Genomic DNA, 22,600 nt, shown 5'->3' on the forward strand with positions numbered 1-22,600 from the left:
ACGTCTGACAGCTGACAGCCGTACTTTAAATTTTCACAAAACACAAAGCTGGCATAAAAGAAAAATTTATTTGTTAAGGAATTTGCGCAATTTTAATATTAAAACATTCAAATTATTGAGAGCTTTGCAAAAAATAATGGACTCTTCTATCGATGACAACGTTTCGTGGCGTGGCTGTTCTATGGATGAAATCCATCGCTATCTCAACGAATTCGAACTGGAGCATGTCCCACCAGTTCGCCCTTCCGACCATGATTCAGTTCTGTATCACTTCCCCATACGTTGTGATACCACCGAAGCTCCACGCCCTCTCAAAGGACAAGATAAATGGGATGCAAATCACGTCCGCTTGCCATGTTCTTCACGAAGTCAATATCCAATTGTTGGCGATGAGGGCAATGTTACCATCGAACGCCGCTGGAAGATGGTAGAGCAGGCTTTACTTCGACCCATTAAAACCAGCCAAGAACTCGAAGATGCCGTCTTATCGTATAACTCCAAGTACAGTGACCTTTGGAACTTCCAATCTCTGCATCAACTTTTCGAGGAAGAACTCGATGAATCTGAATCGAAAGAGTTTTTCGATAATATCCTGCCGAAGATTATTCGTCTAGCTTTGCGTCTGCCTTCGATTGTTCCTTGTGGGATACCGTTGCTCAAGCAGGGACAAAATAGGTCGCTATCGCTAACCCAACTGCAAGTAGCCTGTTTGCTGGCAAACGCGTTCTTGTGCACGTTTCCCAGGCGGAACACAACCAAACGCAAGTCGGAGTACAGCACATTTCCTGACATAAACTTCAACCGGCTCTTCCAGTCGAGGGGACAGTCGGTCATCGAGAAAATTAAATGCATATGTCACTATTTCAAGAGAGTCTGCAATCGTACTCCCACAGGAGTGGTGACATTCATAAGACGCAGCATTCCAACCGCCGATCTACCCAACTGGTCCTACATCGAAGCCCCTTTGGCAGTGACCCCACTACACATCACGTCCTGCGGAACGATAGAAGATCAGGGTCGTGGTTTGTTGCAAGTTGATTTTGCAAATAAATTTCTAGGGGGCGGAGTTCTTGGCCATGGTTGCGTCCAGGAGGAGATCCGCTTTAGCATCTGTCCAGAGCTGCTTATAAGCAAACTATTCACAGAGTGCTTGAGGCCAACAGAAGCGTTGATAATGGTCGGCTGTGAGAGATACAGCAACTACAAGGGCTACTCCAACTCGTTTGTGTGGGATGGGGACTTTGAAGACGACACACCTCTCGATAGTAGTCGTCGAAAAAGTATTCATATTGTGGCAATCGACGCCCTGCCCTTTGCAAAAACCTCCCACCAGTATCGAGAGGATCTCATGTTGAGAGAACTGAACAAAGCCTATGTGGGCTTTATTCACCCACTTGACACAATTGCACCCGGAGTCGCGTCTGGGAACTGGGGTTGTGGTGCATTTGGAGGAGAGGCGACTCTCAAAGCTTTATTGCAATTGATGGCCTGCACTGTGGCCAAGAGACCGCTGGTATACTTCACATTCGGCGACGAAAAGCTCCGAGACTCAGTCCACCAAATTCATACGTTCTTCATCGAAAACAATGTAACCGTCAAAGAGTTATGGCGGTATTTGAAGAAGTTCCAAGAGCAGAAATTGGCACCGAGTGCCCTGTATGATTTCATCTGCACCTGTCACACAGATCGCCACTCTAGCAACCAAGGACCGAGCAGTAGCCGCAAACAACGTGGCACATTCGTCAAAACCCCAACTAAAGAACAAACCGAACCAGTATCCAGCTCAAAATCGAATCAACAACGTACAAAGGACAAAGATGCAGCTAGTAGTAGCGGCAGTACACCGTCAGTATTGTCTCCAGATCTCTTCGACGAGCACAGTGAGGACGATATGCTGGCGGCTGTTGCAGAGAAACTCGAAGCAGAACTGGTGGCAATTGACACAAACTCAGACGAAGAAACCAGCAAAAACAGCAGCAGCAAAGCTAAGGAAGCAGCCTCCCCCAAAACGTTGCTACCAAAAAGTAGCGAAAAGAAATCCAAACTCAAACAAACTTCTCTGTTGGAGATGTTAGACAGGTGCTATACCGGAGATAGTCCTCTTAAAAGACGTCGTGGAGAAGCGGAAAATTTTTAATTAATTAAAAAAAAAAACTTCAAAACAAAAACAAGCTAAAAAAACACTTAGTTACTTGTGTTCGGTCAATAATAGTTTTAAAAACAAAATTAGTAAGTTACTTATTGGGAACACTTACTAAGCTATTTACTGTACTCTCTGTGGTTCTCTCTAATGCAACCAAAACAGACCAACCCAGAAGTTGAAGTTCTGTGTGATTGTTTTTACTTTTAATTTGTTAATCAATGTTGCTAGAACAATAAAACAAACATAATTTTTTAGTTATATTTCAAAATTGAATTTTATGTTTTTTTATTTAAAGGATAAGTAATAAGTTAATTACTTTATCGAAGGTCAGAAACTCAAGGTTGGCGTAAGACTAAAATCTTAAAGTTTCAAAAACTGTTTCTCGAGAAAAAATTGGTAAGGTTTAAAAAAGTTTATTCATGTAATTAAAATTAATAATTAATTAAGTTAAGCTCGAATATTGTCTAAAATCCAGTCCAAATACTCTCCAACTCTAGTATAGACTACAGGCAATCCTTCGCCACCGGTCCAACACGAAGACAGTCCAAACGATTGAATTCCAGCTAAATAGTAATTTCCAATTCCCCGATTGGATGTATCAAAGCTTATCACCGGTCCACCAGAGTCAATGCGACATGTATCGTTCTTCAATCGTCCCTCAACACAAAACTGCGACTGCTCCAGAGTTATATTATTCTCTGCATATTTACTACGGCACTTATTCAATTGTATAACTTGACCAGTTGCTTTTTGTTTGATATTATTAAACAATGCTCCGTCGAATGTAGCTCCCCAGCCGACCATGTCTAAACTTTGATCATCGAACGCATGTAAGTTATCTTCATCGAGTTGTGGTAGACAGATTGGTTGAATGAAGTCGGTTGTGTTTACTGGCATTGATAAACGAAGGAGAGCGATGTCATGGAGTTTGTTGATGGATGTTGGCGAATAATCCTTATGGGGGATTATTTCATCGATGGTAACATTTATTGGGGGATCTGAGCAATCTATGAAGTCATTAAATGTTGAGCAGTCTAAGGTGGAGGTTATGTCCCATTCACCTAGCCGAACACCTTTAAGGGACCAATTTTTAGGCAAGTCTGTAACACAGTGGGCTGCGGTAACAATGTAACGGTCACTAATTAAGGCTCCGCCACAGTGGAACTCGGCTTTATTTTCACCTGAAAGTTGTTTAAGAGATACAAATAAGTTTAAAATTAGTATCAATTAAATTGTATGGTTTGGAAAATGAAAAGTTTAAGAGATTTATGATTCTCTAGATGCCTCTTACCTTTATTATATTCTAGTAAAGCCATCCAGCTATAAGAATCAATTTCTGTTTGGGGCCCACCATAGAGACGATTCTCTTGCATACTACCACAAAATCGGGGCTTTGGCAAAAGAGACCATTTCGGAGACACTATTGGAGCTGGGACATTGTCAGGGCAGCATGCCTAAGGATCAAAAACGTTTATTTGATTTATGGAAGATTTATCTTTAAAGTGTTAGGATGCAAATGTAAAGTATAATTTAAAAAAAAAAAAAATCCGTACGCCTCGTTACTAAATTTCTAGGGAGGAATAACAATACAGTAATTTTGGCATGTGAATTAAAATGAGACATTGTGCTTAATGTGGAAGTTCTGATTTGTTAGTGCATTGTTTATTATGTAGGCCTATTTAGAGCGCCAAATGCAATATGCATGCAACAACAGGTCCCAACAGGGACCTCCAAGAAGTAAAAGAGTGAAATGATGTCAAAAAGGTGGTAGAAAAGTGGTAGAAATTAAAATCCATTTTTATGTAGTAAATCTTATATTTAAGAACTTATTAAGAAAAACAAAAAATTAAATAAACAATAATTCAGTTCTTTCAGTTTCAAATATCACAATTCACAATAGTTAAATTAGTTAGAAAAACTTAAAAATATTTTTTGCTATATAGACCGCCGGAAAATTTAAATTTTGAAGCATATTTCAGTAATGCTTCCGGAGGATTAAAATACTGAAAATTTAATAAAATTTCCCTTGCAGCCAAATTGTTGTGAACGGTTGTAGTTTTTAATTTATTTCTTTTTTCAAATTGTATATGTTTTAAATCTGAAAAGTTGCGTTCAGCAGAAGCCCTGCTATATGCGGTAAGCAACAAAGTTCCAACATATAAGAAGATATTTTTCAAACATTAAATTGTCCAATCCGTCTTTTAAGTTTTGTATTAAAAGCCATTATGAAACAATGTCATCAGTTTTAAAAATTTGGAGTAATTGATTTTTTACAATTCATTTTCTTAAATCATTATTAATTAACTCTAGTTCTGAGTTAATTATAGTTGATGGCATTGTTCCATCAATGACGTTTTTCGGGTTTAAATATTTGAAAAATTTTAATTCATCGTTTGAAAGGTTAAACCTTTCTCCAATTCGAACACATAATTCAATATAATAGCTCTACATAACTTTTCGTAGTTGCTTTACAACTTGTTCAACAATATCATTTTCAAGTAAGTACCTTTCAAAGTAAAGGCCAAAATACATTTGAGATTATGGTAAATATTTTTCACTGTTTTTATATTTGTGTTTACATCAATATTTTCTGGTTTTACAAAATTTTTCATTAAATTTTAATGAAGGGGAACCTGGGGACACTTGATCCCCACTTTTGAAATTTTTGATTATTTCGAATAATAAAAGATATTTTGCTTTCAAACTGTTATGGTTTGTAATTCATTTTATTGTTTATCATATTACAAAGTTACACATAGAATTTATGAAATATGAAATACATTTTTTGACGTTTTTTAAAAAGAATCCAAAGTAACCAAGTATCCCCTATTGTGGGAGACTTGATCCATGTATAGGGTTGGTTGTTGGGGAATCAACTCTCCCCTTCTGCAAAGTTATTTTAGTCTAAATTAAATTTCAGCAAAGATTTCTTGAATTGAAATAAAACGACGCGTTTAGTGTTGGCCTTGATAGTTGGAGAATTGATTTTCTTTACGATTTGATGCCGTGGTTATTTTTTTTTTTGCAAAACGCACTATATAACCATGTTCTGTTAAAGACGATGTCTGTGCAATATAACGATGCATGACGTTTTCTTTAATGAAAGTATATACACTACTACCCAGTTCATTTTGGGTTTCAGACTCACAGCTAGATGAATTAAACGAATCTTCTGAAACATTGAACGTTGATTCCGGAAATGGTGGCAATTCGTCTTCATTTTCTGATGATAATGAAACAAATGCTTCCATATTGCGTTTTGCCTTAATAGCTTTGTTTTTTATCTTTTTTTTTTTTTTTTTTGATTTCCTATTCAATTCTATTTTTTTCGGGTGTATATGTTAAAATCTTTGTTGATCCTTTTTTACGTCCTTTTGCAGTTAGTTTCCGAGGAGCTGCTTTTGGAAATGGTCGAATTTCTTCTGGAGTTGTGAGACATGCTTTAGAAGTTGAAGGCTACGTTGGTGTTGAGGGTTGGGTGGTTAATACCACCACTAGATTTGTTTCTTTAGCATTTATGTCATTTTGAAATATTAAGTTCTGGATAGGTGAAATATATTTGTTTCAGAGCGATTTGAATCGGGATTAATCTGAGCCTGCCAAAAATTTTGCAACTGGTTGGTCTTCTGAGGTTTGTTCGCCTATGTTTTCAGTCGCTACTACTTGTTCTGGTCGATCAGATACATACGATGAAAGGTAATCATCGTCAGTAAAAATGTTGCAGTTAAAGGGGAAAATTCCTGTAACCCGAAAGCCACTAGGAATATTTTGCGGCGTGAATGCTCGTACAAATGCATTTCCAAAACATTCTGAAATGTCATAAATAGTTAAGGGCTTACCAGCATTTTGAAGCATCCAATTGTCACAAGCGGTGTTGTAGTAGTAGACCAAGAGCCGGCAGCAAATTTTGGGAGTGGAGTGATAACCAAAATATATATACATATATGTGTAGATATACGCAACATTATGCCAAATTCAACCGTCTGGCAGGTTTTTTTTTCAGCCGGGGGCGGGGGTGGGGGTTCGAAAATGGTCATTTTTCCGATTTTGGGGTCGAAGTGATAACCACTTAAATGCATATATAAACAATAGGGGGTGGTGCCCTGATGTCAAAAAAGTGTGTCCAAGACGTTTTACTTTCAGCCTTCCCCTTGCCAGACGCATTTTAACACTTTTTAACAACATTTTTCAACTTAAATCCTTAATAACTTTTTTTCTGTTATCCATAACCAAAAGAATCATACACCAAAACATCAGAAAAATTTTACTGATTCTTAAAAAGTATGTCCAAGACGTTTTGCTTTTTCAAAATTCGGACAATTTTCTTATATAAGTGAAGAGGATATTCTAACAATAGAGGAATTTGTTTGCAAAATTTATAAAACAACCGCCCTCAAAGTGGATGATGCCAGATATGAACTATTTTACAAAACTTGTAAACCGACTTCGAAAAAAAATTTCAAAAACATTAAAAGTAAGTTAAAATTAAAATATTTCTTTAAAACCTTAAGCAATTATATGCTTAACCATTTTATCTGAAGGTTTTGAAGGTAGTTTATTGCCACCAAACAGAAGTGTCTTACTGCAACAAATTAACCGTTGCAACTACATATGCCATATTTGGAAAAGTGCAATATTAAATACAGGAATACTACTTTCCCCATTTCAATGCGGCTGGACCATGGAGGATGACATAGTCAAATTGAAATGGTTCAACGGAGTCGCGGCCTCAGAAACCATTGAACATTTAATTAACTGTGATGAAAATGATAGTGAAGAAGACAATTGTTCGCAAATAGAATAGTTTTTTTTATAATTTATAATTTCTTATTTCAAAATTTCATTCAATTTTATGTCATGTAATTCAATAATTTTTGTCTAAATAAAATACAATTGTTATGCTTTGAAGGAAAACGGTGGTTTTTGTGCATTCTTTCTTTGGGGTTTTCTGGCAAGCATAAGACTGAAAAGAAAACGTATTGGAAATCTTCTGATATTTTGGTATATGACTGTTTTGGTTATGGTTAATAGGAAACAAATTATTAAAGGATTTAAGTTGATTCTGTTAAAAAGTTTTAAAATGCGTCTGGCGAGGGGAACGCTGAAAGCAAAACGTCTTGGACATACTTTTTAAGAATCAGTAAAATTTTTCTGATGTTTTGGTGTATGATTCTTTTGGTTATGGATAACAGAAAAAAAGTTATTAACGATTTAAGTTGAAAAATGTTGTTAAAAAGTGTTAAAATGCGTCTGGCAAGGGGAAGGCTGAAAACAAAACGTCTTGGACACACATTTTTAGAATCAGGGGAATTTTTCTGATTTTTTGATGTATCATTCATGTGGTTATCATTTCGACCCAAAAAGTTGATTTTCGCGCATTTTGGCGGCCGTCTGGCAAGGGGAAGGCTGAAAGTAAAACGTCTTGGACACACTTTTCTGACATCAGTGGACCATCTACTATTGATTATATATTAATTTAAGTGGTTATCACTTCGACCCAAAAAGTTGATTTTCGCGCATTTTGGCGGCCGTCTGGCAAGGGGAAGGCTGAAAGTAAAACGTCTTGGACACACTTTTTTGACATCAGGGCACCACCCCCTATTGTTTATGTATGCATTTAAGTGGTTATCACTTCGACCCCAAAATCGGAAAAATGACCATTTTCGAACCCCCACCCCCGCCCCCGGCTGAAAAAAAAACCTGCCAGACGGTTGAATTTGGCATAATGTTGCGTATATCTACACATATATGTATATATATTTTGGTTATCACTCCACTCCCAAAATTTGCTGCCGGCTCTTAGACTATAGGCTTTTAGTGTGAGAAGATGAATTCCTTTTCCCTTGGTCATGATTGTCCATTATTATCAAATACTGAGATTCCAAAGAGCATTTGCTTAATTTTTTGAAGTGTTTTGAAAAATGTATAAAGTTAATTGCAGTCATCCAATCTAAAGGGAAAGTGCTACCCTCTGTGTCTGTAGGTGCACGTTTCACCATACGGTCCTGCCAATTTTTGCGTGCGAAGACCATAAAAGGAGGAACATAATTCCCTATTGCATTTATGGCACAGCATGCAGTTACCAGTTCACCGCGCTCACCGCGCTCACCAGAAGTCACTTTGCCTACTTGCTTCAAGCCCTTAGTAGCAACAACTTTTTTTGGCTTGTGAACCGTAGTTAACCCTGTCTCATCTATATTCCATATTGATTCTGCCGCAAATTTTCGAAAAACTGGGAAATGTTGTGCTTATTAAAGCTGGTCAATCTGCTCAAACTAGTGGCTTCAGGTAGGCGCAGTGATAACTGGTAGTTTCTTCTCATAAACCCATAGAACCAATCGTGGCTTGTAGTTTAATTTTGCCACTTACTGTATTTCTGCGGAGGTTTATTATTTTGCACGGCAAATTCGTAAGCTAGTTTTCGCACAGAATGTGAAGATAAGACATGATTTAGTTTATTTGCCTTTCCTAGGTACGCAACGAGCAATGTTTCTTTAACTGCCGAGAAGACTCGAGACTGTGCATAATCTGGCTTATAACTGATGTCACTCTCATTTACTTGCTGTCGTTTCCTGTAATATCTTTTTAATGTCATAATTGGAACACTAAACAGTTTTGCGGTTCCTTTTATCGAATTGCCTTCTTTGACGTTCTTCACAACATCCCTTAGTTTGTTAGGATCTACCGGGTCACGTTTTTTCACGCCCTCCTTTGGCTTGTAGAATCTAGGCCCTACTTTATTGGGATCAAATCTCCCATTTGTTTATTTTTATTAATTTTTTTTCGTTTTTATGAAAAACCTGGATATTTTATTCAAAGTATACAGCAACGACTTACCAAAATTAACACAGTCCAATGTATAAAAATGTATTTGCTGATGACTTTCACTGTTCACTCACAAAAAACTAATAAAATATTCTTAAAAAAACAATTTTTCAAGTGAAAACACAAAACTCAACGCCTACTTTAGCATAATTGTTTGGGACGGGGAAAATTACGTCTAAAGTTTGAATTCAGAGGAAAATAGAGTATTGTCAGTTCGAAGTTTTAAAAAATAACTAAAATAATGGAGATAATGCCCAGAGATCAAGTCTTCCAGGGGATTACGTGTCCCCAGGTTCCCCTAGTCATACTTTCGAATATCAAGTGTATTATTGTGCTCTCAGATTGAAATGTTTTATTTAACTCGTTTATAATTTTAAGATTTATTGACAAAATATTTAAATGTACTAATTGTGTTTGTTTTTTAAAAATTTAAAAATTTGTAAAGCCTTAGAAGAAGTTTTTTTTAAATGCGAGCAAAATAACGTAATGAAACAAGGGATCCCACTGCTCTATAATTCGGTTTATGACCATTTCCATTGAAAGCCAACAAGTTTGACAAACCTTTAAAATTTGGTGTTCATTAACCCCAAGTGCTTTTTGGAAGGTAAGGAAATCCTTTTGTTTGAAATAGATATTCCCTATTGATTTCTCTATTTGCCCTGGTAAACATTTAGCAGCATAAGTAACGCACAAACTCAAATTATGGTAGGTACATCCAATAGTAAAAATATTATGTTTAATATATTTTAAATGTGAGGCTACACCGCTTAATGAACCCGTCATAACAGAAGCATTTTCTGAAGCGAATCCAATATATTTTATTGTAAATTGATTCGGCTGTTGATCATGAACACCAAAAAGTGGTAGAAGTCCCAGCACTGGCAACATGTCCAAAAATCAGAAAAAACGTGAAAATTTCGCGCTTTTTCGCTTATTGGTATTTATTACCCTGAAGGAGTATTATTTTTATACGACCATGTTTTACGATTTTGAGAGAAATAAATTAACTTCAATTTGAGAGTAAAGGAATACAGAATTCAGTTCAAAAATTTGCTTAAATTCGTTTTTTACAAAAAATCGATGACTTAATACTAAAACAACATACATATGTATGTAAATAGACAATTTGCCATAAAGTTTACTATAAAATAGGGTAACGGCTATGTACATTAGGTTAGGTTAGGTTATAGTGGCTGTCCAAGATGGAAACGGACACACTTAGGACAGTTTAATGGCCCATTGTGATACCACATGAATCTTAAGGCTTCCTCCTAGGCTCAATGGAACCAGCTTGAGTCCCTTACGAAACGTGAGAGGCTGATTATACCGATATGATTTAGATCGTTTAGGTCGTTAAAGAAAAATTCTCCAAGGTAATTCTTGCGTTTTCGAGCTAGAGCAGGGCATGTGCAGAGAAGATGAAGAACAGTTTCTTTCTCGTTCATACAGCTTCTGCAAAAGTCATTTTAGAATACGCCTAGTCTCGTGGTGTGCTTTCCTATTAGACAGTGTCCGGTTATGACACCTATTCTCGAACTTATATGCGATCTGCTTCCAGAGAGCAAGCACTTAAAGGTTTTAAATTCAGTGTTGGCCAGATGTTTTTTGTGACTTGACCCGTGGTGATGTTGTTCCATTACAGAGTCTTGCATTAGCAGCAGTTTACAAGTAGCGATTGGTATGCCAGTACTTGCCAAACGTGGTAGGATTGGCTGTACTGCACCGTTCCTGGTAATTTCATCTGCCTTACAGTTACGTGGAATGTCTCTATGGCCCGGCCCGGCAAAGGTGAATATTAAACTGTTGTGCCATCTCCATTAGAGATGATCGACAGTTATGGACTGTAGAGATAGAGTCCAGAGATTTGATAGCGGCCTGTCTATCAGAGAAAGTACGGATATCAGATGTTGATATCACGTTTTCTTTGAACCAAGACAAGACTTCTTTTATCGCCAAAAGTTCCGGAACCCGCTACAATGATTGGGAAGGCGGAATGAGAGACTTAATTTCAGTCGTTCAGAGTACACACCTCCACCAACCCCTTCTTTTGTTTTTGACCCATCTGTGTAAAAATGGATTGACTCATCCTCCAAGAATGTCTTAGCCTCCCAAAAAGATCTGGTAGGTATAGAAATCTGGAAGTTTCTGTCGAATTGTGGTTAAGGGAGGGTGTAGTCTGTGTGCTTTTGAATTGATTGTAAGTACCTTAGAATTACGGAGTGGCCAATGTTGTTGTATTACCGTTATTTTTTAATTATTTTTTTCCATTTAATGTACATATTTTTTTAAATTGCCCCTACCGCCTAAACGGGGGGAGATAGACTCCCCCCCCCCTCCCATAGTAAAAAATGCTTGTTTTTAACTGTTCTATACAAATCCGTCATCAAACTTTGTCTTCAAAGTTGTCGTACTCTCCCCTGGGTTGTTCTTCGACAAAAAAATAGGGACTTAAGACAACTTTCGTCCCCAGACAGCACAGCATAAAATAATTTTGCCCAAATTTAGAAACTTTTCTTACGTAATTAAATATCAAAGCCTAATCATAATTGAACTGTACATAGCAAATATTTTAGCTTTAGTGATATTAGTCTTCCCCGTGAATGAAGCAGGCTTTAATTGTTGCGAAACATTAACTTGAAAAGGATTGGAAAAGCAAAACAAATTCTGATTATCATCAGCAATATTTTTGACTGAGCGTTCAAGTAACGACTCCGATACCTTCATATTTCTTCACAATATTAGCGATTAGAGTGTTTAGCAATCCCTTATCGTAAATGGAAAATATGCAACTAATGTCATATGACACTTTAAATGACAGCTGAACTTGACAGGTACAGGTGACAAATCCCAAAATTGGGCAAGTTCACATAAGGGACTTGAAAGGAAGGTAAGTTTCTACCATGGCCAGCTGCCAAAAAATTGCCTTCCAATTAAGGCACCTTTTTTGACAAGTTGACTGGAAAGTTAGTCAAATCTCCCTAACTTTAAAGTCAACTTATGTCAAAATAACAGTTGATCATATACTTTCATTCAACTAAAAGCCTAACTTTGTCACTCTATGATTTATTTATTTTCTGCACAACTTCATTTAATGTTTTCTGTAAAAGGGTACGTTGTCAATTTGGAAAAGAAATAAGTAATATTTCTTTACAGTACAAAATATAAATCGTCATGGATTTGTAGCTTGCTAGAGGAGTGTTTGGTAGACAATAATGATTTTGTTACAATGATGATGATGATAAAGTTTCAAGTTTGAAGATTATGACAGTTGAAAAAATGAACTATAGTCTGTCCGATAAAAATTGGCAGTACAGGGAAGATAGGGATATCTGCATCTCGTTCGCACTCTTTTCCTACGCATAAGTACCTTTCTCAAAAAATCTCTTACAGGGTTGCCGTAATGCGCATTTTGAATTTGAAAAAGCTAAAAAAAATAACTGCAGGGTTACCATTCTTCTTTTTTACATTGAAATTTCATTTTGTTCATAATTATATATGAAAATGAAATAAAAATTATCTTTTTCCACACCACCAAGAGGTAAGATAAATGGCGCGTTTTTGAAGGGTATCCCAAGTAGGCCTAATCCCTTTTTGATAAAAAACAAACAAAAAAAAATGTATTCATAAATATTAAGATAACAAAAAAATAAAATAAACAAGCATAACAAAAATAAATAACAATTCATGTTTCATAATATTTACATATACATATATACATTTTAATCCGAAGAGTAGTTACTGCTGCTGCTCTCTTCATCTAAATTTATGATGAGGCTTTCCACAGCATCTATACTTCCTCAAATAAAATGGCTTTGATTTTTATAACTGCATTTTAACTGATTTCCAGAACTTTAAAAGAAATGCAAAAGTCAAAACACAACACGATAACACTCATCGTTAAGAACTTTTAAAAAAGCTCTCAAAGCAAAAGCTCCTCAACAGAAACCCATTGAAAAAGTAAGAAAAAAATACGAAATGAGTTAAGAAATTGAAAAAGGCAACTCTGAATGTGTGTGATTTAATGAGGGTTGAAATTGAAAAGCAGCAGAGAACGATCAGTGCATGCTCAAGTGTGTGCCAGGTAGGTCGTTGTGTGATCTACGTTGGATGCCATCGAAAATTCATGGGTGTTTTATTAAACTTTTTAAAGGAGTTTCCTTCAATTGGGTATGGTGTAGAAAATAGCGCGCCACTGATTTTTAAAAAGCTCTCCCATAAGGCCTGTACTGCCAATTTTTATCGAACAGATTATAGTTCCCTTGATCAAAATGACGTTCAGAGAATGCAGTTGACTGCAATTAAAGTCCCTAATGTTGTCTGAACCTGCTCATTATTGACTTGAAACCCCGAAACGAGTATATAACAAAGAACAAAAAAAAACATAATTAAAAACAAAAACAAACGAATACGCCGCGCCGATGTTTATCAAATAAATTTTTTCTCTGAAGTTAAATTCCTAATAGAATTTAGTTTTGTTTCAAAAAAGTGTATTAAATTATTCATGCCCTTTACTTAATTATTTTCAAGTTTTATAAAACAAAAATGGAAATGTTTGAGTGCAGATATGTTTTTTGTATACATAAGCTATTTGGACATTTAACTAGACTTCAAACTAGAATTGCAATCAAAACTATTCCAAAATTTTAGAATTATTATTATATCCTGAGTCATATGACCTCTTTAAATACATACCATTACATTGTGGTCTTCAAATCCGCACTGGCTTCGCTGAAGGTATAATTTATTTTCCACCAATAAGGGCTGACGCATTAATAGCTTTACTAAGGAAGGACATTGGCGTATGTTCTTGCATTCACCATTTTTACCGATCGGAGTCGTACATGGTTTTGGAATTGCATTAATTGGTGCTGGTGTTGTTTCAATATCGGCAAGTTGAGTTCTTGGTGGTGTTGTTAATTCTGACGATGTTGTGTCTAAACCCAAAGTCGTTTCCTTATGATCACTTGTGACGGCTTGAGTTGTTTTTATTTCCTCTTTGATTAGAGGTCCATCTGTTGTCACTGGCACAATTGATGATTCTTCTTTGACTGGAGTAGATTCAGTGAAAGTTGAAGTACTTGATTGTTCAACAATTGGTAACATTGGAGCCGATTGCGCAGGTGCAATTGGTTCTTCATTGATTTTAAACAGATCAGCGACATCTGTTGTTGATTGTTTTATATTTATTTCTTCTGGACCTTTGGTAGAGACCAATGGTATATCAAATGATGGCCTGGATTGAAGAACCAATTCTTCGATGGGCGGGGAACTTAACACATTAGGTTGTGTTTCTTGACCCGATTGTCTTGTTATTTTAGAGCTACTTGACTCGGTTGGAACTTTTTCTTCATCTCTAGTTATAAGTGTTTCCGAAGGTGTTGTAGATGATACACTTTGAACACTCGTGGTTGTACTTGTAAGATCTTCGGGTAATGTGGATGGTGGTCGTGTTACACCAGGAGGAGGTGGATATATAACTTTTTCGGAATATGGTTCATTCGAAATTTTATCTTCAAATAGAGCTCTTGATGCAATTTCATTTTTAACCGGGAACAGTCTTGTAATTTCTAAAAACAAAACCATAAAAAGGTAAAGTTAAGTCATATTACGTTTAATAAATTAAAATATCAGTGATAGTAGCGGTTTGAGCAGTTATACTAATTTTAATTGAATTCGTGATTAAGCTACTATGAAAAGATAAAATAATCAATGAAATTCATGAGCGAGTAAACAATTCATGAGTAATAGGTATAACCTTTCTAATGATTGTACATATGTTCTAAAATCATATCTGTATATAAATAGCTTTAAATAAATTGAATCTTAGTAACATTTATAAAATACATACAAAAATATGTTTATATGGTATTTATTAAATTTTCGACCTTTGAGCCACACGAGTTATACTTAGGGTTTTCCAATACAAAAATATTCATAAAGTTTTCCATGACCAATTTGCATACATTTGCGGCTGTTTGTTCTACAAAGCTCCATCCATTCTATCTCTGAGGTCTTGATGGTAGAACATTGGTATAAATCTTTGAAGCGACCACAAAGAAGAACATGTAAATTAATTAATAAATTATGTGGCGCAACACCTCAAAGCGAACCACAGCCTATAATAACTTACAACTCTCGCATCAATTTCTGTGTGCGAGTAATTTCAGGGATGGTGGACCTACAATTTATATGACCAATCCGAATGTCTTATTTGAGAAAGCTTTATTCATAACAAGAATAATTCAACTTTGGAGAATCATCAATTTATTCGCTAGAAGCAGTTTTCGTGAAAAAAACTTCAGGTAGCACTATCATGGATTGAAACCAGGAACTTTGGCAAATCAATTCTATGCACTAACCATAACGCCACAACTATTATCGGGCTTTCCACTAGGGATAAGACGTTCTTAAATTTAATTTTTGAACGCAATCTATTAAACTGTCAACAGTCCGGCAAGAATTAGGGCCTAGTGACTTAGAACTCTCAACCATTCCTGAGTGTGAGTGATTTCGTCAGAGATGGGAGGAGCCTACAGTTGTAAGCATTTTTCAAGAATTAATCTTGGAGGATTTGTCAATTCCTGGAAAGAAGCACAGATAACACAGGCAGGGATTGACCCCAACACCTCTGGGGTGACAATACTAGGTACTAACCATTATTCAATGAACTCAAGAAATTCGGTGTCGGTGCCCATAACTTAAAGATCTTAATTCTTGCCCTAGTAGACAGACAATTACAAGTTTAATGCAAAAGCTTTAGAGTCTATATGTTATATATTCGATGTTTCCGTGGCAGTGAGACAACGGACTGGTTTACATCCGCACAAATGGAGATGGAAGGGACCTACAGTTTTAAGTCAAATCCGAACGGCTTATTTTAAAAAGCAGTTTTCATGACAAGAATTACTCTTGGAAGATTTTTCAATTCTTCGTAAGAGGCAGTGCCCGTAAAAAACTTTAAATGGCTGGAACCCAAGACCTCTTGCATGATTGTCCAACTAATAGCATTAACCATCATACCACGGGTAGGTACTACTTGAAAACCCTTTATGGTTGTTAAATCACAAGATCTTGGTTGTTAATTTAGCTCTTTTTACAGGGTCCTAAGACCTAAATAAGTTGTGTTTTGTATTGTAACAAGAAATTTCATCTTCCGTTTAAAATATGACAATGCACGATTTTAAACTAAACTTTTAATACAAATGTGCCGTAAATAATTAAAGTACAGAGTTTTGAAGTTCAGCTTGACTTGATTGTAAGCTAGATTTTTCTTGAATAACTTTCCAATAAAATTGCCTTGATTGGAAGGCGGGTAGCCAATCAGAGAGACGAAATTAGCCTTACCTTTAAATCCCGTATGTCGTCTGAACATGCCAAATGGGTTACGTTAAACTTGTCAAGTTTCGAAATATGACTACTTCAAAAGTGACAACGTGCCAAATTAAACACTATTTTAAAAATGAAATGAATGAACCCATTATTGGGGAACCCTTTAAAAAAACTAAAAGTAACTGTTTTTGTTTAATTCTAGCTAGTTAACAAAAGCAGTCTTTAAGTCAAATCTTTTTTGAAAAAGTGAAATCTATATGCAATATCTTCCTAAATACTTTTAAGAGAACACATCAGAGCATAAAGGATATGCACTGACCTCTAAGCAGATGACTTGTGATATTTTTGAAATACCCAAGTGAGCCTAGATTTCAATGTTCGTTGTAGGGAAAAATTTGTCCCTACTGTGTGCCTTTAGCTACTTAGACGAAACAGTGGCCAAAAACGGGCTAATATAGCATATGCAATTTGCCAATTTGCACTTTATAAATAAACCAACAGAAAATTTAGTGCTATCTAGGATAAGCTAATAAATTGTTTATTCGATGATTAAAAAGCTAAACATGTTCAATTCCAAATTTAATTCTGTTTGTATTTAAAGAACCCATTGTTTTCTTTTCCAATATACTAAGTGCTCACTCAAGAAGCTTTTGTTACCCTATTATTATGCCAAATATGCTGTGCACGCATTAGGAAAGGAAGAGATTGTACGAAAGGAGATGTTGGTACCCGTTGGTTGAATTCCAGATTTTTGTAACTTAAGAAAACACAGAGTAAGGTATAGCATCGCTCATTTGCGTTGTAGGGCCAAGAAATACTCCTTTGCTTGTGACTACGATGAAAGTTAAACTCGAGAAAAATTTCTAGACCCGCGAATATTAAGGTTAAATTTACTTAGAGAAGGTATTACAGGCTATTTCACTAGAGCATAATCCGTTTAATAATTTTTGTCAGCAATCATTTTGACCACCCTCTTTTGTACACTTAAGTGTAATTGTCTGAAGCACCAGCGCCAGTTATAACTTCATATTGCATTATATATACGATTTCTTTATTCCCCATTCAATAATTCTGTCAAAATCCGAATTTTATGAGCTTTTCATACGTTGCTTTTGAAAATCCCCATGCGAAGATTAGTGGATTAGAAGATACACGATATTAAAAACCAAAATAGAAAAAAGTTTCGGAGGAAGAACAGCGCCCTGATGCACACCAATAATTGTTTTGTGGTTTTCAAATTTGACCACATATGTATGACGTTATCGAGCGTTGGTTGTGTACCCACTCGTATACGTACTTAAAAATTAACTACGCAGAGTTTGGTACTGCTTTGCTTGCCTATGGCCAATTATGGACATTCATTTTTTTTATTTTTCGAAAATGTATCTACGCAGTTGTTTGAAAAATAAGACTCGACGCCTCATCTCAATGGACCAACAACAATGTGGGGCACTCCATAATTTTGAACCTCTTTGATTCTATACCAAAGTACATAGACTACACTATTCCTAAACCCCTATTTGGAAAAAACTTCCAGGTATCCATTCCATCCAGAGATGAATGGGAAGACAAAAAACTCCTGGATGACAAAAGTATTCATTTTTATACAAGACAAATGAGGGAGTTGGTAGTAGTGTGTACTCAGAAAAGCTTAATCTAAGCATCTCATTCCGCCTCCCTCATCATTGTAGCGTCTTTCAAGCGGAAATTTTAGCGATCAAAGAGGTTCTCTCCTGGCTAAGAGAAAACGTGATATCAACTTCTGATATCCGCATCTTCTCTGACAGTCAAGCTGCTATCAAATCCCTTGACGGTGTCTCGACCAAATCTTTAACGGCCCTCGATTGTCGATTGTCTCTTATGGAGATGGCGCAGCAATCTAACATTCACCTCTGTTGGGTGCCGGGCCACAGAGACATCACACGTAATTGTAGAGCCGATGAACTCGCTAAAAATGGAACCGTCATACCTATTTCAGCTGAAAGGGAAAATAGGTATACCGAAAGCTACATGTCAACTTATGCTAAAAGAAACAGCTTTTGCGATAGCAAATTCTAGGTGGCACAGCTTACCAACATGCGCAGCCACAAAACTCATATGGCCTTCACTGGACCTAAAGCGCTCTACAGACTTGTTATCTTAAAGCAGACTTCATATTAGCTCCCTAATAGGTGTCCTTACGTGACACTGTCTTATAGGCAGACACGCAATACGACTTGGCGTAGCCTCAAATAACTTCTGTAGGAGCTGTATGGACGAAGAAGAAGAGGAAACTATCTCTAATCTCCTATGCACTTGCCCTGCTCTTTCACTCAGACGCAAACTTCATCTGGGGGACTACTCTTTTGATAATCCCAGTGAACTAGCTAAGAATGATATCAAATATCTTCTTCGCTCAAAATGGTTCGACTAGTTAGAAGTAATTCTCTAGATTCATGTGGTATCACAACGGGCCTTTCTCTTGGCCTAAGTGTGTGGATTTTTAATCCAAGGAGCTATATGAAGTCTGCGTTGAGATAACAAGTCTTTAGAGTGCTTTAGGTCCAGTGAAGGCCATATGAGTTTTGTGGCTGCGCATATTGGTAAATTGTGCCACCTAGAGTTTGTTATCGCAAAAGCTGTTTCTTTTAGCAGAAGTTTACATGTAGCTATCGGTATACCTATTTCGACTTTTCAGGTGAAATATAGGTATGACGGTTCCATTTTTAGCGAGTTCATCGGCTCTACAATTACCTGTGATGTCTCTGTGGCCCGGCACCCAACAGAGGTGAATGTTAAATTGCTGCGCCATCTCCATAAGAGACGATCGACATTCGAGGGCTGTTAAAGATTTGGTCGAGACACCGTCAAGGGATTTGATAGCAGCTTGACTGTCAGAGAAGATGCGTGATGTCTCTGTGGCCCGGCACCCAACAGAGGTGATTGTTAAACTTCTTTGCCATCTCCATAAGAGGCGATTGACAGTTTAGAGCCGCTTGAGATTTGGTTGAGACACCGTCAAGAGATTTAATAGCAGCCTGGTTGTCAGAGAAGATGCGGATATCAGAAGTTGATATCACGTTTTTTTCTTATAGCCAGGAGAGATCCTTGGAAGACGCTACAATGATTAGGGAGGCGGAATGAGATGCTTAGATTAAGCTTTTCTGAGTACACACCACTACCAACTTCCTCATTTGTATAAAAATGAATGCTTTTGTCATCCAGGAGTAATAGAATGACATTTCAATTTGCCAAATTTTTTAAGTTTAAGGCGAACGCCACATTCCCTTATTTTTTAAATAGCCTAATATAATACCAAAACTAAACAAATAACAGCTGAAGTTAAGTTATCAAAGACTTAACATCTGAAATGCAGGCTTCCTTGGGTTGACCAACTTTTGGTTACGTAACCCTAGGCAGATAATTTAATAACATTTCATTTAAACCAAAAACCGATTAAATGACACATGAGATCAATTTGCTGCGTTTACCAGGTTTTGGTTAGGCAGCCATATATTTTTCGAAATACATTTTATTCTATTCTAATATCTATATTCCTTTCGTTTGTCAATAAAATAAATTAAAAAATAGATGAGAATATATTTACTCCACAGGCCTACCTCTGAAAGCCAGGCAACCTTTCAATAGGGCCAGGATGTATGTATGTATAAGTAGGGAAAGGGTTATTTATCTCAAAAATGCACTCTTATTTTGCAATATTTTGCACCTTGGTGCCAAGTTATACTCCGGCAACTCAAGCGCAAATTGCCATTCCAATTAATATCAATGATAAAATATTAATTACTGTAAAACATGAGATGAGGATATAGATATTCCTTCCACGTATCCCAGACTAAAAGAGTTTGAATTTAATATCCTTAATATATTTCCTTGTTCGCAAGATACAAGGAAGATACTAAAATCATTTACTTGATGGTTTTGTAGGTTTTCGCTTTTTCTAAATAGTTGTCAAATGGATTTTTCTAAAAATGACTTTAATTAACAAAAGTATTTTGCATATCTTAAAATAGTTTAGCAGTCGACTCGAACATCAATTTTTACCAAATTCACTTAATTTTTTAACTTTTCATAGCAAGTTATTGTAATCGGTCCGATTTTTAAAATTGAAAAAAAAATTGTTTAAAAACAGTTTTTTTTTCAAAATAAAAAAAAATATTACTAAAAGTTGGTAAAAATTGATTTTTGACGCAAATGTATTTTTAAGATTTTAACTTCAAACTAATTTTGCCTTATAAGAAATATTCGAATCGAATTGACAGTTTTTTAACAAAAAATAGAAACCTACTAACAAAATTACTGACAGTTCGTAAAAATTTATTTTCGACTTAAACATCTTTTTAAAAATTTAAGATATTGGCTTCAAATTAATTTTATTAAAAAACAATATTGTTTTTAACATTCGGTAAATTTTGAAAAACAAAACACAATACTAAAATTTGGTAAAAGTTTACTTTCGACTTAAATATCTTTTCAAAAATTCAAAATATTGGCTCCAAACTAATTTTATTTCCCAAAAAATATTGTTTATGTAAAATTCCAACAGTCATTTTTTGATACAAATTAAAATCTACAAAAAATAGTAAGTAAATTTGGTAAATATTGATTTTCCGTTCTCGCTATCTCATGAGCAATAGAAGATATTGACTTCAAATTAATTTCAACAATCCAATTTGTATTTGTTTATATAAAAAATAAAATTTTTTATGAAATGCTACTAAAATTGGTAAAAATTGGTTAATGACTAAAAAATTTCTTTAACAAAAATAGATTTTGAAATCAAATTATTTCATCATATGCAAAATTTTGTTATCAATTTTGAAATTTTTAAGAACAATTCAACTGACAACTTTTTTAACAAAACACGAAAACCTACAAACTTTTAAGCAAGACAAGCCCTTTCTGGAATTTGTCATATTGTTAATAATTGTATAAAAAAAATTGTTTTAAGTCGTTATCTTCGTGGATTCTTGAAATATGGTCGAAGAAAAACTTATTCCAAACGAGTAGACTTACAGCCGTAAAACCTTGCGAACACACACCCTCACATACATCCTTCTAAAATGATGGATTTAGAAGTTGAAGTCAACAAATGTAGAAAAATTCAATTAAGTAAATATCGGAACAATTGCAATAAATTCCGGTTGTAATACAAAATAAGCCCATTTTGCACTAAGCCTTTTATACATTAATACACAGTTTTCATGTCTACCCCTTATAAACGCTTTGTCTTTGTAATATTTATAATACACAAAAGTTGCTATTCTGTAAACAAATTATATAGCTGGTTCTTGTCAGAACTTACAGTACAAAAATGCATATAATTATACGTATTGCAACTTTAAGAACGCAACTTTTAAGTATACACATTTATAGCTTCTCAAGGAAATCAAAGGAATCTGACTCTTGATACATCATTATACCTATGTAGTACCTACAAGGTATATGTTATGGATGATCTTCATATAATTTATTTGTAAAACATCTTCAAGTCTTTCGAGATAAACAAGTTTTCCGACTTCCAAATTGTATCAACAATAACATATCTATAAAAAATAAGATACTTTTGTCTCAGGCATGTGTAGCGAGTAATTTAAATAAAATAAATATGCGTCAAAGTGAATAATGGTTGTTACCTTTAAAAAAATGTTTTGATCTATAAAATATTAATTAAAACTAATTTGAAATGAGTGTTTTCCCAATTACTAAAGCAAATAATATACATTATTCCACTTACGTGCATTCGCTGGAAATGATGTCGTTATAATTAGGATAATACCCGCCGACAGCATCAGCATCACTTGCATCTCTGAGAATGGCAATAACCTACCTTGATTCCTCATAATTTTTTTATGTTTGATTTTATTTTTATTACTCGCGAATGAATCAAAGGAACTTTATTTAAGGGAAATACCAATTTATTCTACTCGTTTTGTTTATTCGAAAAATATTTTAACTATAACTCGTTCATGACATTTAACAATAAACTGAGCTTCAAAAAACAACAGCAACTTGTTTGTTGCGACGACAAACGCTGTTACGGCTATGGCTAACACAAGACTAATTACAGACTGTTTAGCCGGTTCAAGAATCAACATTTTTAGCAATTCTTAGCTTGAAAGTCGCTGAGAGAAATTATGTTTGACTCTACTGAGTATGTACTCGTACTTAAACTTGAGTATGTGTCTGAGTCTGCTCTTAACAGTACTCTCTTATTTCAAAATAAATTTAAAAGCAAACTTTAAGTGTTTTTTCTCTTATTTTTTATTTGGGGCTTACATAAAATATCTTTTGCAGCAAATCAAG

General features: G+C 35.4%; 2 protein-coding genes across 2 annotated transcripts; one reads left to right on the forward strand and one right to left on the reverse strand.

The window, feature by feature from the left end:
• Positions 1 to 8: 8 nt before the first annotated feature.
• LOC129953981 (poly(ADP-ribose) glycohydrolase) lies at positions 9 to 2,416 on the forward strand. The gene has a single exon (XM_056067550.1). It carries the CDS (start codon positions 137 to 139, stop codon positions 2,135 to 2,137), a length of 2,001 nt encoding a protein of 666 aa, XP_055923525.1. The 5' UTR covers positions 9 to 136; the 3' UTR covers positions 2,138 to 2,416.
• Positions 2,147 to 22,357, reverse strand: LOC129953982 (serine protease easter-like). Its single transcript, XM_056067552.1, has 4 exons — positions 22,032 to 22,357; positions 13,661 to 14,535; positions 3,435 to 3,597; positions 2,147 to 3,324 (listed from the first exon to the last, which is right to left on the reverse strand). The coding sequence occupies exons 1-4, from the start codon at positions 22,135 to 22,137 to the stop codon at positions 2,591 to 2,593; spliced, it is 1,878 nt and encodes a 625-aa protein (XP_055923527.1). The 5' UTR covers positions 22,138 to 22,357; the 3' UTR covers positions 2,147 to 2,590.
• Positions 22,358 to 22,600: the final 243 nt, after the last annotated feature.

This window comes from Eupeodes corollae, chromosome 1 (genome assembly GCF_945859685.1).
Source record: "Eupeodes corollae chromosome 1, idEupCoro1.1, whole genome shotgun sequence".
In the NCBI taxonomy this organism is placed as follows: domain Eukaryota; kingdom Metazoa; phylum Arthropoda; class Insecta; order Diptera; family Syrphidae; genus Eupeodes; species Eupeodes corollae.